This window comes from Pelophylax lessonae (genome assembly GCF_965119305.1).
Source record: "Pelophylax lessonae genome assembly, chromosome: 4".
NCBI classification, from domain to species: Eukaryota; Metazoa; Chordata; class Amphibia; order Anura; family Ranidae; genus Pelophylax; species Pelophylax lessonae.
In genome coordinates, this window is record NC_138771.1 from 309,582,525 (window position 1) to 309,599,631 (window position 17,107).

The 17,107-nt window shown below is 40.7% G+C and overlaps 1 protein-coding gene across 1 annotated transcript in view; it reads left to right on the top strand.

Moving 5' to 3' along the window:
- The window catches only part of FAF2 (Fas associated factor family member 2), a 32,381-nt gene extending 15,518 nt beyond the window's left edge, over positions 1-16,863 (top strand). The window contains exons 2-11 of the mRNA XM_082253368.1: positions 8,266-8,334; positions 8,414-8,548; positions 8,761-8,837; positions 8,914-9,052; positions 10,192-10,277; positions 11,525-11,616; positions 11,695-11,872; positions 12,865-13,036; positions 13,660-13,803; positions 15,879-16,863. Of these exons, the coding sequence (XP_082109494.1) occupies positions 8,266-8,334; positions 8,414-8,548; positions 8,761-8,837; positions 8,914-9,052; positions 10,192-10,277; positions 11,525-11,616; positions 11,695-11,872; positions 12,865-13,036; positions 13,660-13,803; positions 15,879-16,061 (1,275 nt within the window). The 3' untranslated portion in view covers positions 16,062-16,863. The remainder of the gene's footprint in view (positions 1-8,265; positions 8,335-8,413; positions 8,549-8,760; positions 8,838-8,913; positions 9,053-10,191; positions 10,278-11,524; positions 11,617-11,694; positions 11,873-12,864; positions 13,037-13,659; positions 13,804-15,878) is intronic.
- The last annotated feature ends 244 nt before the right edge of the window (positions 16,864-17,107 follow it).

Genomic DNA, 17,107 nt, shown 5'->3' on the forward strand with positions numbered 1-17,107 from the left:
GAGCCGTAAGCTTTTGTGGAAGTATAGCTTTTGCTAAAAAACGCTGTCAAATGTGGCAAAACTCACATTTTTAACATGGCGTTCTAAAGCGAAGGCTGGGTTCACACTTTCCTTGCATTCAATTCACATGACAGAGTGTGACTGCAATGGAGCCGCTTCACACAGCTTCAGGGCAGACACAGTCCACACTTGAAAAGGGTTCTGTGCGTCTTTGGCTCACTTTCAGGTCCGAATTCAGGTAAATAATTCTGGCCTGATTCGCACCTGAAATGGAGAACAGGGAAGCACCGGACCCCCTGATGTGAGCCGCGGCCGCAGCTTGTGTGATCCTGGCCTAAAGCTACTGGTGTGTTTATAACGTCCAGTGTGCATGAGGCCTTAAAGTGGTTCTAATGCTTAAACATTTTTTACCTTAAAGTGCTTCTAAAGGTTGAAGGTTTTTTATGTTTGTGCATTTTGTTTATGAAGGTAAAAAACCAGTGTGCATCACCTCCCGTATTTTTTACCTGAACCCCATCTTGATCCAGTGATTAGCATGAGAGCCTCGGCTCTCCCCGGTCTCTCCCTCCTCATTGGTTGAGACACAGCCAATGGCTCCCGCTTTCGTCAATCACAGCCAATTAAGAGGAAGAGGGGTGGAGTGGCACTCTGTGCCTTGTAGTTGCATTGAAGTGGCTCGGGAGCGAGCACACACGAGTGCCCCAGAGGTAAAGGCTTCCTATTGGGCATTTAGCAGGGGAGAAGAGCCAGGAGCACTCCCAGGGGGGACCCAAGTAGAGGATCGAGTCTGCTCTGTGCAAAACCAAATTTTGTTAAAAAAAAAAAAACCTCCCATATAATTTTGGAAATTTTTTTTTTTTTTCTTCACTCATGTGCGGTGATGAGGCTGCACTGATGGTGCTGCATTAATGGGCGCTGATGGTGTTGCACTGATCAAGCAGCATTGATGTGCACTGTAAAGCTTCGTACACACGATCAGATTATCGGACAAAATTGTCTGTTTTTGTTGCATGCTAGTCTTATATCGAAAGGGAAGAGGGTACTTTCATATGAAAATTCAACTTCAGAAGCGATGTAATGTGTTGAATTGTTTTGTATGTACTTTCATATCTGAGCATGTCTAGTCTTGCTCTTACGGTTTTTTCAGATGAAAAAATGTACTAATTAAACGAAAATCGAATGTTGTGTTCACGTACGATAAAAATTTTATAGCATGCACCTTCGGCTTTTGTCGTACGAAAATTTGTTATTGGCTGTCAAAAACACTATACTAACTATCCGAAAATCGATAGAACGTTCGTCGGACAAAATTTTACTTCTGATTTTCTTATCGTGTGTACAGGCCTATATGTGGTCACACCGGCTGTCCAGTGGGCAGGGGGCTCTCAGGCTGCCCAGACCCCAGTCTGAGCCCGTCAAGGGAAACTAAAGAGAAATGGTGCTGCACGCTGCCAAAGTGATAAAATACAGTGACCTAATTTAAATTGACTTCTAAGCTGCTGCAAATACAAATTGTGTTCCCACAATGATAAGTGCTGATTGGAAAAAAAGGTGTATATCTGAGCTGCTTTAACTATATGACCCTCCTTTGGTAATAAGTGAACATTATTATAGGTGCCTAAACCTAAAATAGAAAATCTTTTATATCAACATATTCATGACATCAACACCTTATATACTTAATGACCTAAAACATTTCCAGAACATTAAAAACAGCAATAAATTGAAGGTAGCACTTCTTCATAAACTATGTTCTACAGTTAAAACGGAAAAAAACTAAAAAAAAAAAAAACACCAGTGTCGGTGTTTAGGGACATTCACCCTTAAAAACTATGGGCTTCACTGAAAAAGCTTCTACTGTTGTTCTCATAAGTTTACATACCCTGGCAGAATTTATGATTTCTTGGCCATTTTTCCGAGAATATGAATGATAACACAAAAACTTTTCTTGCACTCATGGTTAGTGTTTGGCTGAAGCAATTTATTATCGATCAACTGTTTACTCTTTTTAAATCATAATGACAACAAAAACTACCCAAATGACCCTGATCAAAAGTTTACATACCCTGGTGATTTTGGCCTGATAACATGCACGCAAGTTGACACAAAGGGCTTTGAATGGCTATTAAACCTTCCTTATCTGTGATCTGTTTTCTTGTAATTAGTGTGGTTTATATAAAAGGTCAATGAGTTTCTGGACTCCTGACAGACCCTTGCATCTTTCATCCAGTGCTGCACTGACGTTTCTGGATTCTGAGTCTTGGGGAAAGCAAAAGAACGGTCAAAGGATCTGCGGGAAAAGGTAGTTGAACTGTATAAAACAGGGAAGGGATATAAAAAGATATCCAAGGAATTGAGACTGCCAATCAACATCAACTCTAATTGAGAAGTGGAAAATGAGGGGTTCTGCTGAAACCGAACCACGGTCAGGTGGACCAACTAAAATTTCATCCACAACTGCCAGGAAAATTGTTCGGGATGCAAAGAAAAACCCACAAATAACTTCAGGTGAAATAAAGGACTCTCTGAAAACATGTGGTGTGGCTGTTTGAAGATGCACAATAAGGAGGCACTTGAAGAAAGATGGGCTGTGTGGTTGAGTCTTCAGAAGAACGCCATTACTATGCAAATGCCACAAAGTATCCCACTTACAATACGCCAAACAGCACAGAGACAAGCCTCAAACCTTTTGGCACAAAGTCATTTGGAGTGATGAGACCAAAATTGAGCTTTTTGGCCACAGCCAAGAACACTACATTTGGAGAGGAGTCAACAAGGCCTATGATGAAAGGTACACCATTCCTACTGTGAAACATGGAGGTGGATAACTGATGTTTTGGGGATTTGTGAGCTACAAAGGCACAGGAAATTTGGTCAGAATTGATGGCAAGATGAATTCAGTATGTTATCAAAAAATACTGGAGGAAAATTTGTATTCATCAGCCCAGAAACTGCGCATTGGACTTACATGGACATTCCAACATGACAATGATCCTAAACACAGGGCCAAGTTGACCTGCCATTGGCTACAGCAGAATAAAGTGAAGGTTATGGAGTGGTCATCTCAGTTTCCTGACCTCAATATCATTGAGCCACCCGGGGGAGATCTTAAACATACAGTTCATACAAGACAGTCGAAGAATTTACAGGAACTAGAGGCTTTTTGCCAGGAAGAATGGGCAGCTTTACCATCTGAGAAGATGAAGAGCCTCATCCACAAATACCACAAAAGACTTCAAGCTTTCATTGATGTTAAATGGGGCAATACACGGTATTAAAAACTGGGGTATGTAAACTTTTGATCAGGGTCATTTGGGTAGTTTCTGTTGTCATTATGATTTAAAAAGAGTAAACACAGTTGATTGATAATAAATAGCTTCAGCCAAACACTAACCATAAGGCTCCGTTCACATCTAGGCGTTTTGGGGCGTTTTTGGGGCGTTTTTCTGCTCTAGGATCAGCTCTCAAAACGCCCAACAAGACAAATCCTATTCATTTCAATGGCCCCTGTTCACATCTGAGCGTTTTGACGCTGTATACAAAACGCCCAACGCTCAAAAAAGTACATGAGCTTCTTTTTGGGCAGATTACAGGCGTTTTCCATTGATCTCTATTCAATCTAAAAACGCCTGCACAAAAATCGCGGTAAAAAACGCCGTAAAAAACGCGCGAAAAACGCTACGCTCAGGTGTGAATGTAGCCTTAGTGAAAGAAAAGTTTTTGTGTTATCATTCATACTCTGAAAAATGGCCAAGAAATCATAAATTCTGCCAGGGTATGTAAACTTATGAGCTCAACTGTAAATAGTCTGCAGTTTATATCTAAAAACATAAAGAAAAATAGTGCAAGTGTTGAGGGCTCTTCACCCTTATAAACTGTGTGCTTCACTGCCACACAGGTGCTCCACCACCAGCTGAAATGCTCACTCACCTTGCAAGTGCATCTGTAAATTACTACGAATCAAACAGGCTTTTAAAGCCACAATCCTTCTATAAGTATAACGATCATCTGGTCTCATCCACAAAGTATGGCTCCAAGATGCATCTGCCTACCTCAGCTGGTTGTATCTCCATACACTCCGCTGTACGTATATGAAATAAATGTCCGCATATAGTGTAGTATGTTCTAACATTCACATATTACTCAACCACTCCTGAGGTAAATTACTCCCATTTTATTTGTGTATAAAAAGCATTTAAAAATGCCAACGCGTTGCTTTACAAGTAAGGGTCCAATAACACTGGGTCCGGGACTGACGTCTCCCGGCTCCACATCCAAGCGGTAACGTCACTAACCCATGTGGCTTCCGGACAGGAACTCTGACAAAGCCACATTTCTCTGTAATAATTTTCAGATACACCTGCAAGCTGAGCTCTCTCAAAGGGGACTCTTTGTGCTTGGAGCTGGGATTTGCCAAGCCCTGAATAAAGAGGTTAGGAAGAACTAAGGCTAGGTTCACACTTGTCCAGGTGGATCCCCCATCTGTTCCCGCAGCCGACACTACCCTCAGAAATTCGTGGTGGCCAATTGATTATGGGAGGGACAGGCTTTCATAGACGGCACCCTGTAATTCCAAGCAAGGAGGAGGAGCTGCTGTGTGTGACAGTTGCTTGATACACACAAACACGCCCCCTGCTTTAGAGAACAGCGATAAACGGAGGCTGTGTGGCCATGTGACCTCTAAAAAGCATCTAAGCAAGGTATTTAGCATTCTTTTTTTTTTTTTTTTGTAGGAAAATGAGTTTTTTTTTTTTTTCAGTTTACTTTTGCCAACAAGCCATTTTTTGGACATTAAAATTACACTATATTTAGAGGGGGAGGCACTTACTTGTCACCCAGTCTCTTTTAAGCCCCCAACAAAATGTTTGCAAGTTTTGACTTTCTGAAAGTCAAGACCAAACAAAGCTCACAGGTGATTGGCTGTTTGTAGGCTCATGTGTTCTTAAATGACTGCATAAAGGGGAAGGCTAATGCAGCATAAGAAAGTAGGAACCTTATGGTGCCTGCCACTTTTGTATTTTTGTTTTTCTAATTTAATACAGTCGAAGATACAGAAAAGCTTGAATTGCTTTTTACAGACAACTATATTGTTCCTCTGACCAAGAGTATCTAATTAGAAAAATGTATGCATAAAAAATTTTTCTTTTAAAGGTAGAGTATGGTAATGTGATACCGACTGATGAAGCTGTTGAATAGTGATTTGGAAATTAGAAGCTCTTCAGCTTTGAGGTTGAGGAGTCCATATGACAGCTGCCAGGTCTGCTTGAATGCACCTGTCACCTTCACACAATAGAAGGCATTCATTTTTATTTTTTTCACTGAACCTGTATACACTATAGTCCTTTCTATGTTTGGGAATCATAACGGGACAGGTATTTTAATGATGTACTTTTTTTATTGGTGATTTAGAGCTCTTTCACACGGCCGCTCCGATTTCTTTTTCTGCTGTGGCACTTTTTTTTTTTTTTTCGCGGACACAGATGACACTTGTGTCATCCGCTCCGTATGTCCGCATATCATCCCATCTGTTTGCGGATGATATACGGACATAATGTATGTCTATGGGGATTGCGGATGTCAGCGGATGACACCGCTGACATCCGATTTTACACCCGTTACGTTTTTTTAACGGAAGAAAAATAGGGTTCCGTTTCAAAAAACGGAACAGAACTGAAAGGACACAAATCGGATGTCAGCGGATGCTCATCCGCTGACATCCGCAATCCCATTGACATGCATTATGTCCGTATATCACCCGCAAACGGATGGGGTGATATACGCACATACGGAACGCCCATGTGAAAGAGCCCTTACAGTAAATTGACACAACATTCTGGTGAATAAAACATTCTCTAAGATTGAATCTTTCGCACATCAGATTGTTTTGCACACTGAGTATTTTATGCGTATTAAATTGTATTTATAGAAATAATTGTATTAAGGACCCAGATAGCTAGGGTGCCTAAAAAGTCAGCAAACAAGCATGCGCCGAAGATTTCTAAAAATAATTAGGATTACATTCTGAATTTTTTTCATACACCCCCTCTGCCCCCCCAAAAAATAATGGGGTTTATGGTAACAACATACAAAAATGCATATGTGGTAGAGAAGACATGTTTCTAATTTAGCAAGGATTCATATGATGTAAAAACATTTTCAATAAACTGTATTTGTGTATGTATATATGTGTGTATGTAATATATATTATATGTGTGTGTGTGTGTGTATATATGTGTATGTATGTATGTATATATATATATATATATATATATAATATGTATATATATATATACAGTACAGACCAAAAGTTTGGACACACCTTCTCGTTCAAAGAGTTTTCTTTATTTTCATGACTATGAAGATTGTAGAGTCACACTTCAAGAGGAAGTCACCTGAAATGGTTTTCACTTCACAGGTGTGCCCTGTCAGGTTTAATAAGTGTGATTTCTTGCCTTATAAATGGGGTTGAGACCATCAGTTGTGTTGTGCAGAAGTCAAGTGGATACACAGCTGATAGTCCTACTGAATAGACTGTTAGCTGCTTTTTTCTTGCCATAATACAAATTCTAAGTACAGGAGAACGAGTGGCATCATTACTTTAAGAAATGAAGGTCAGTCAGTCCGAAAAATTGGGAAAACTTTGAAAGTGTCCCCAAGTGCAGTCACAAAAACCATCAAGCGCTACAAAGAAACTGGCTCGCATGCGGACCGCCCCAGGAAAGGAAGACCAAAAGTCACCTCTGCTGCGGAGGATAAGTTCATCCGAGTCACCAGCCTCAGAAATTGCAGGTCAATGGCACACGGAGTTCTAGCAGCAGACACATCTCTAGAACAACTGTTAAGAGGAGACTGTGTGAATCAGGCCTTCATGGTAGAATATCTGCTAGGAAACCACTAATAAAAAAAGGCAACAAGCAGAAGAGACTTGTTTGGGCTAAAGAACATAAGGAACGGACATTAGACCAGTGGAAATCTGTGCTTTGGTCTGATGAGTCCAAATTTGAGATCTTTGGTTCCAACCACCGTGTCTTAGTGCGACGCAGAAAAGGTGAACGGATGGACCACACATGCCTGGCTCCCACCGTGAAGCATGGAGGAGGAGGTGTGATGGTGTGGGGGTGCTTTGCTGGTGACACTGTTGGGGATTTATTCAAAATTGAAGGCATACTGAACCAGCATGGCTACCACAGCATCTTGCAGCGGCATGCTATTCCATCCGGTTTGCGTTTTAGTTGGACCATCATTTATTTTTCAACAGGACAATGACCCCAAACACCCCTCCAGGCTGTGTAAGGGCTATTTGACCAAGAAGGAGAGTGATGGGGTGCTGCGCCAGATGACCTGGCCTCCAGTCACCGGACCTGAACCCAATCGAGATGGTTTGGGGTGAGCTGGACCGCAGAGTGAAGGCAAAAGGGCCAACAAGTGCTAAGCATGTCTGGGAACTCCTTCAAGACTGTTAGAAGACCATTTCAGGTGACTACCTCTTGAAGTGTGACTCATAGTCATGAAAATAAAGAAAACTCTTTGAATGATAAGGTGTGTCCAAACTTCTGGTCGGTACTGTGTGTGTGTGTGTGTATGTGTATGTATGTATGTATATATATATATATATATATATATATATATATATATATATGTGTGTATGTATGTGTATGTATGTACATATATATATATATTTGTGTGTGTGTGTGTATATATATATATATATATATATATATATATATATATATATATATATATATATATATACACGTGTGTGAGATGTTATATGTGGCAGGGTGTAATATTTGAAATATTAAAAGTCCCAATGTTTAGTGGCTGAAGTAATTAGTTGATTTTTCACTCAGTTTGTTGAGCTGGATGGGTCTGCCAGAGCCATCTGCAGCTCAAAATTTGCCTGCAGGAGCAGTTTTATGCTAGCTTTACTGCTGGGACCCCCCTGACCGGCAGCTGGAGAATCCTTCTAGACCTGTGTGTCTGCTTTAAACCAATGAAAACCCCAGCTCCTATTAAAGAGTGGAGGAAGAAGCTCAAGGACAGATTTTGTGGCAGGAAAGTGCCTGAAAAACACACATAACAATCATTCATTTGTGGACAGCATGACTCGGGATTCTAGTACTTGCCAAAGTGAGCTGGCACCTAGGATTTTTGGGTCCTGGCATAATTAACCTCCAGATCCCATATTGCTTCAATTTGCCTTGCTGTCATGCTTGTTGTATTTAATTTAATCTGAAACCTTTTTCCCCTCCTTTCTTTTTCCAGGACTTGACAGGAATAGAGTCAATGGATCAATGCCGCCAAACTTTGCAACAGCACAACTGGAATATAGAGGTATGTGCATGTAATTAGGTTAAGGAAAAAATAGGGCTTGGTATAATGATATTAAACTTGGTTTATCTGATTTTTTTAGGCAGCTGTCCAGGACAGGCTGAATGAACAGGAGGGTGTTCCTAGTGTCTTTAACACAACTCCCAACCGGCCTCTGCAAGTGAATACAGCTGACCATAGAGTATACAGTTATGTGGTGTCCCGGCCACAGCCTAGGGTGAGTAGGGAAAAATAACCTTCAAACTGTTTGAAATAGGACTGTATGTGTTCCCAGAGGAACCAATCGCATGTACCAATTTATTTTTCTGTCTTCACTGGTATAGTGAATGTACAAACCTTATTGCTTTTATAGGCAATACTGAAGCCTTAAGTTTCAGACGCTTTTATAAATGTGAACTATGTAATACAGTTGTGTTTTTTGTTTTTTAGGGGCTTCTGGGCTGGGGTTACTACCTGATCATGCTTCCATTCCGCATTACCTATTATACACTACTTGATATATTTAGGTAAGTTGTTTATATTTTCTTTATAATCCATTATATAGGGAGAATCTGTACAAAAATTGTGTATTTTAAATTTTAGGTTTGCTCTTCGTTTCATTCGACCAGACCCACGTAGCCGAGTTACTGACCCCGTGGGGGACATAGTCTCATTTATACAGATGTTTGAAGAGAAGTATGGCAGAACACACCCTGTGTTTTACCAGGGGACCTATAGCCAGGTAACGCATAATTGTCCAGACTAATTTAAATGTAATTTCTGCTTAAAGCAAATTGTAGTAAATATAAAGGTTATAAAGTGAGAACTTCTCTATCGGTCCATCACTATGATGGTCAGCCTCGCTAATCAAAAAAGTGGGATAAGGTGGCCATAGCTCTGACTTTAGAAATTAAGTAATTTGTATAATACAGCACCCCTGGTACATTTAAATGTTGCAGAACTTGATGTGCGCACTGTGAGGCTAATTTACCAAATGTGTCTTTTTGAGCCCTTTCTGTATAGCCACAAAGTAAACCTGCCCAGAAACTATAAGGGGGGGGGGAAATAAGTCTTTGAGTGCTTTGTTATTTAAAAAAAACATTTTTTGGAATTGCACAGAGCGGCCCAGAACCTCCTCGGGTCGTCCGCCAGCGCTCCTGGCCCCTTTTCTCTGTCCAGTGCCCCCATGGAAAGCCTCCCATGGCTTCCCTTTGGGGTACTTGTGTGTGCTCTCTCCCGTGCTCCACTGCTGCATCCATTGACACAGAAAGCGGTACTCAAACCTGCTCCCCCCTCATCACTGGCTTTGATTGACAACAGCGGCAGCCAGTGGCTCTTGGTGCCCCAGGAAAGCCAGTGAGACCCAAAAGTGAGGGGAAATAGCTGCAGACGTGCACAACTCTGATTCGAATGATGGCTCAGGTAAGTATATAAAGAGGGGGGGGGGGGTGAGGGGGAATGGTGATGCCTTAACATTTTTTACTTTTAACTGTTATTCCTTTTACAGCATCAAAACCAGGAAAATGTACTCTAGCGGTCACTGATACACAGCAGTGTGTGAACTTTTTTTGTTCCTGACTGTTTTACAGAATGGCTATGTAACATTTTATCATCTGTAAGAAATAAGGCATTATGCATATTACATATTTATTTCACACTACATACCTCCACCTTCCTGTTCAGAATGTACTTTATGCCATTAGCGGTTTGCTAACTCATAATTTATTCCATTCACTGACCAGTGTCCTTGTTATGATGTCTTTACATGTGAAATAAAAACATTTCTGTCTAGTTGTACTCCTAATAGTATTCCTGATAAGGACCTATTCTGATATTGCTCGTATTTCACTATTTAACAGTGTTGTCTTGTTCTTTTGGCAGGCTCTTAATGATGCCAAACAGGAGCTACGGTTTTTGCTGGTCTATCTGCATGGGGAGGATCATCAGGATTCTGATGAGTTTTGCAGGTGGGCCTCATTCTCTACACTATTGTTTGCCTGTTATAGACCTAAGTATGTCGTCTTCTACATATCTAACCTGTACACATGTCCTACAATTTCGCCCAAAGTTTTGTTTTGAAACCTGCTTTTGCTTGTACCTGCTACTCAACCATCACAGCTTTTTCACCAGACCCACTTTAATCATTGCCGTGTAATGACAGAACTGCTTTGTGCCTCTTGTCTGGTAACGCAATAATCTCTTATATTACAAGACTCTGTTGCACGTTGCATTGTTTTTTTTTTTTTTTTTTTTCTACCAGAGAGTAATGCATTGTAAGAGTGACTGCTGTATTAGATTATGGTTGGAAGAAGTAGTCCTGTTACTAGAGATGGATATGTTCACTGAGAGGTGCACATCACAAGAGACCGCTGGAACATTACATGAGAATACTGTAAAGTGAAAAAACTTGTTTCCTGTGAGAAGTGTATATTACAAGAGACCGCTATACAGACAGAAGACTTTCACAGTACGAGACAGATGATTTAATATACTGTAGAAAAAGCAGGGAAGCGTGTTTGCTTTTTTAAATAGTGCCATGTGCATTGACACGATCCACCCTTTAGTTCTTTGGCGTCACATGGAGAAATAGAGAAAGCATCACTGCACACAGTGCTGGTTGTCGGAGTACACATGCTTCCCTGTGTGTTCTGCATTTAGTCAAAGTTTAAACAAATCCAGATCTCAAACTGGTGAACTGAAATATGTTGAAGTGATTTTAAAGGCAGAAGGTGTTTTGTCTTCTTTAATTCTATGCAATAAAAGGCCAACTTTTGGCAAAAAAATGCAGTAGGGTTGGTCACTGATCCTCCCTGCATAAGACCGTTCCTTGCAGCTCCTTCCATCCAGACCCACCATCCCCCCATGGTCTACCAGTTTTGTGCGGTGGACTGTTCCTGTCATCAAGCCCTTATCCCTGCTCTAGATGTGAGGTCATCAGAGAACAGTCCACTTCTGGGTTGTTGAGGCTATTTCCTGGTGGAAAGGAGGATCAAAACCATTGCACAGAGCAGGTAAGTAAAACATGTTTGTTTTTTAAAAAAAAAAAAAAAAATGGCCTTCTCAACCACTTGAAGCTTATACTAGGGTTTTAATCATTTAACTTGTCCTAACATATGTGCCATTCCATAAATTGCGTAAATCACCAGGATCGGACCTGAACTGTTTCAGCCTGAAGGCTTTGTGATCAGGTACATTTTTTTTTTTCCTATTATAGGAACACCTTGTGCACATCAGAGGTGTCTCAGTTCATCAACAGCAGAATGCTATTTTGGGCATGCTCTACTAACAAGCCAGAGGGATTCAGAGGTGAGTGTATCACATTGCAAAATGTTTGCATTGTGTATAATGTGGGAATTTTCGGAACTTAAGTTTTTGTTTTTTTAGTTTCCCAGGCCCTACGTGAGAACACTTACCCATTCTTAGCCATGATAACGCTAAAAGACCGCAGAATGACTGTGGTGGGAAGGCTGGAAGGTTTAATTCAACCCCAGGACCTAATTAACCAACTGACTTTCATTATGGATGCCAACCAGACCTACTTGGTGTCTGAGAGACTGGAACGGTGAGGATAAAACATCAACATTTTTTTTTGCTGGAAATCTTTGAGGAAGTTCTCTTACAGAGAATGAATGCAATAGGTTGGTTTTAATTGTAACCTGTTGATTTTAAGGGCAAAAATATATATTGTATTTGGCATTGACGAGCAATGGGGTTGATTTACTAAAGGATAGTAGACTGCACTTTGTAAGTGCAGTTGCTCCAGAGTTTAGTAAATGAGGTAACGTTTCACTTTACAATGAATACCTAATCACCTGCAAGGAAAATTAAAAATACAGCATTTTTGCTTGCACATGATTGGATGATGGATGTTTGCCAAGCTTCCCCTCTTTTACTAATCTCTGGTGCAACTGAACTCAACAGAGTGCTCACTCTCCAATGTACCTTCAGTAAATCAACCCCAATGTGTCCATCCATGACCAGTGTACAATTTACCAACATCACCTAACTAAAACCTTTCTTAGTACTGATTTGGAGAAGGGTGAGTACCTCTGTTTGTTGCTATCTTTGTCCTCATTTGGGAGATTTCCCCTCACTTCGTTTTTACTGCTAGCCCAACAGATTAAGAAAAACACCGTAACAGCACAGACAGCAGTAAAACCAGGTAATCCTAGTTTATACTGCAGGATGTAATAAAAAAAAACAGTGATTGTAAAATACCGGATTAGCATGTGGCTATATGGCTTTAAAGTGCTTTGAATTTGATGCGGCCTCATCATACATGTTCAATGCACTTAAATTGCTTACTAAAACTTTTTATTAGTGTGGCATAAACACATCAAACATGTTCATGTAAAGTTACACTATCAAATCTACAAGTGTTAAGGTGTGGTTACAGAAGTTTTCTCTCCATGTTCAGTCTGCTTTTTTGACTTGCAGTGGCTGCAGCCATCATGCATTTTCTATCTGTTAAAAAGGATGATGGACATCAACTGTATGAATAGAAAAGCCCTTGGATAGAAAGGGACATTTTATAATGGTTTGTTTCATTTTCAGGGAGGAGAGAAACCAGACTCAGGTACTGAGGCAGCAACAGGATGAAGCATACCTAGCCTCCCTGAGAGCTGATCAGGAGAAGGAACGGAAGAAGAGGGAGAAGCAAGAGCAAAAGAGAAGAGAGGAGGAGGAGGCACAGCTCAGGCAGCTGGCAGAGGAGAGGAAGAAAAGGGTAATGATCATAAACTGACACTAACAATGTACAGCTAATTTACTTTTTATTCTTTTTACCTGAGAATTGGAAGCTTAAAGCTTCTTTAATGGTGGTATTTGTACCACATTTTATTTCAAGTTTCAAGTTCATTTCAAACTTTTAGTATGCAATCTCATAATGATCAGAGACCTGTCATTTCTAGCGTGGTTACTCCAGTTCTCCTTTATGTCTCTCTGCCCTTTCCCATGTCTCACAATATGATAAAAGTTGGGGGTTCTGATATAGCTTTGGAAAGATTTTTGTGTACCTCCTACTGTATAGGTTTACCTTACACCTGTTTCTGTCCACATACAGTTTATATGATCTGGTAGCAACGGGGCACTATTCCTCCCACTGACACCAGCAACGAGGCACTATTCCTCCTCCTACTGACACTCTAATTTTTTTCCTCTCACTGACACTGTGGCACTTTCTATTTTCAGTGGCCACTCCAGCCCCCTAATGTCTGAAGGACTGTAAACTGCCCCTTTTTGTTTTTTTTTTTTGTTTAGAAAGTTTGGAGACCCCTGGACTAAGTAATGGATCAGTCTCAATTACTAAAATATTTATCTCAAGTTTTGCTTTTGTGACCTGTTCTGCAGACGCTGCAAGAAGAAAAGGAACGCAGGTCTGAGTGTCTTCCTGTAGAACCACAGCCGGACCATCCCGATGGTGTGAAAATCATTTTTAAGATGCCAAATGATACCAGAGTGGAGCGGAGGTTTCTCTTCACACAGTCCCTATCAGTAAGTTTGCCATTTCCAGTGATGCACTAATTTTCACATTGATCACTCTAAGACAGCAAAGTGGTTTAGTGGTTAGCACATGTGCCTTGCAGCAGTGGGGTCCTCAGTTCGAAGCTCAATCTGGACACTGCATGGAGTTTTGCATGTTTCCTTTTGTCTGCGTGCGTTTCCTCTGGGTCCTCGCACACACCAAAGACATTCTGGTAGATTAATTGCTTCTATCTAAATTGTCCCTAGTATGTGAGATAGGAACCGCTGATTGAAGGCTCTTGAGGGCGGGACTGATGTCAATGTACAGTGTATGTAGAGCACTGTGTAAACTGTCAGTACGAAATAAATATTTGTACTAAAATAAAATTAATGAATAAATCCATAATGAAACCGATGGATTGAATCTGGTTGATGTGGGGAATGCTCTGCTTTGATTTAATTTCTATGCAGGCCTAATTGTCTTACATCTGTGATAGATATGCCTTTGCTTTCTGCAAGATACACCCTGTGCCATATTTCTGTTTCCAAGAATGAGTCCGCATAATAGCTAGCACTCTTCTCCTGCATCCCTAAAGCTCCTGGGTTCATTTCCTGCCAAGTCATTGAGTTTTACACTGTACAAGTTGTGCACATACAGATATCCTGCTGGCAGATCTAAAAATAGCAGCTCGCTCGCAAGAACAATCAGACAAATTGTAAACCATTATTTAAAACAATATTGCCGTGCTAAAAGTATTCAGTGTTATTTAAAACAAGTGCATCATAATAAATAAAAAATTGAAAAGAGAGATAATAGTCCCAAATAAGTCCAAATATGTGAAGAAATGGGATGTAAAAGGACCTTTCCAATCCAAAATGCACCACCTTAGACAAAAAGGACTCTTACCTGAAGATTTAGACCCTTTGTATGGAAAGAGTCATGAAGGCTATATAGATTGATAATACCATCTGTAAAATGACCAGTTTCTCCACCAGAGTCTCCTGACCAGCAACATGAGATGTTCCATCAAAGTATTAAAAAAAAAAAAGAACCGAGAAGACCCACATAGTGTAAAATCTTATACACAATTTATTGATAAATTTAAGGGCCCTTTTACACACGGAGCCTGTCAGCGGGGGATCGATCCGCCAATCCCCCGCTGAGCAGGAGGATGACAGCTGTGTCTCCGCGCTGTGTGCGGAGACAGAGCTGTCAGGTCCCCATGCATCTCTATGGGGGAATCGGATGGGAATGGACCGTCTGTTCTCATCTGATCCCATCCGCTGGACGGATGGAAAATAGGGTTTCCATCTGTCCAGATTTGACGGATCGGATGTCAGCGGACATATCTCAGCTGACATCCGATGCCCCATAGAGATGCATGGGGTGACCGTTTAGATCCGCCAAAAAAACTGACAGGCAGATCTGAAAGGGGCCTAAGACTAGCCACTCGCAATATTAAAAAAACAAGCAGGGCTTGAATATTAAAATTCCAATCCCGGGATCCGATCCAACTGCTTCCTGGTTTAAGGGTACTTGGTGACCTCACGAGCATAAGATCCTTCCTGCACTTTTCATCACATCTGACATCAAGGTGACCATTGGTGGAGCAGCTGGTCCTTTTTACAGGAGGTATATCAATCTATATAGTTTTCTTTCCATACAAAGGGTCCACAGGGTTTGTGGAGGTACACCTGAGTGTTGTGTATCTTGGATTGGAAAGATTCTTTTATATCCCATTTTCCTCACACATTTGGCCTTTTTTGGGACTATTATCTTTTTCTTTTCAATTTTTTATTTTTCATTTATTAAGATACACTGGTTACTTCTAGCGCAGCACGATTGTTGTATATTGTACAAGTGTTTGTGTGAATTTTTGCCAACAAACCAAAAACACTGATAAGTTAATTTTGCTTATGACCAAATGTGCTTGTGCTATGATAGTGGGGAAGACGGGTTGTAAAGTCTTGTGTGCAACAGCAACAAATAACAAATGTGCAGATGACAGTGGAAAGCTTCTGTTTCTACACAGAATGGTATTTGTTTCTGGTTTTACATTTCTTGACTTCTATGACTAATTTTTAGTATTGTATTTTTTTTCCAGGTGATTTACGATTTTCTTTTCTCTCTGAAAGAGACCCCAGAGCAGTTCCAGATAGTGGCAAATTTTCCTCGTAGGGTGTTGCCGTGCCTTCCCAGTGAGGAAGCCCCTGTGCCTCCGACCCTTCAGGAGGCTGGACTTGGCCGCTCACAACTTCTCTTTGTACAGGATCTAACGGACGAATAACAGAGATTTATTTTTATCCCCCCCAAGGAAATTTGGGGCAGAAGAAAAAGAAAAAAAAAAAAAAAGCAGGTAGGGATGAAAGAGATATGAATTCTCTTGACATCATTATTTTTGTTTTTTAACTGCTGCTACTGACTTTGGATCCAGGCCTCGCCTAAGGAAGGAGGGGAAGGTAGCATGCAGCAGTGGACTGATTTCCCCATTGGAAGGGGATGAAGACAAATCTAACACAGCAGGGAGTTTGTTGCAGGGGTCCCATTTGGCATTTCCAAAGTGACGTGTGATCAGATTGTCTGCATAGGGGTGTGCAGAGCCTTGCATGCCTTTCCACCTCAGTTAAGGAGGACCGTCTCTGTGGAGTAAACACTTACATCATGCCTCTAACAGGTTCTGCGGGAGCACAACTTCTGTCATTTCTGTTTGAGGAACAAGAGGAATTACCTTCCTCACTTTGTATAAAGCAGTTTCTCTTTTTTTTTTTTTTCTTTTTTTAATTGTACTATATATTTTTTTTTTTCGTTGTTGCTTTCTAAAAGACCAAAGGAGAAAAGTTGGCAGCTGTCCTTGCTTTGAGATGAAAAGGATTTTCAGCAGATCCAGCTGGAAGAGTGTATTGTGGTATCTCGCTTTGGGATTAAGGGGTCCTGGTTAATTCCAACCCCTTTAGTGTAATAAAGGCAATATATAGTGACTGGTCTACCTGCTTAGATGCCTTCTTGTCACTAGTATTCTGTATGTCCCAACTGGACTATATTCAAGAAAATAATTTATTCCAGATATAAATTAAAAACATTTTAGAGTTTTTTGTTTTTTTTTCCTCTGTGTGAAATGTTTGTCGAACACCTCCAGGGACTACAGCGACGAGTCATTCCTGTAAAGAGCATGTTCCAGTCCATTAAAGGGGAATCTGTTGAGCATTTGTTGTTAATTGAATCACTAGCTGAAAAATGGTATTTCTCTTTCATTCATTGATGGACACGGCTTCAGATCTTCAGGAGTAAGGGCCTAGTTCTTTGCTGGGATCTTTGGTCCTGGCAATTGTTTTT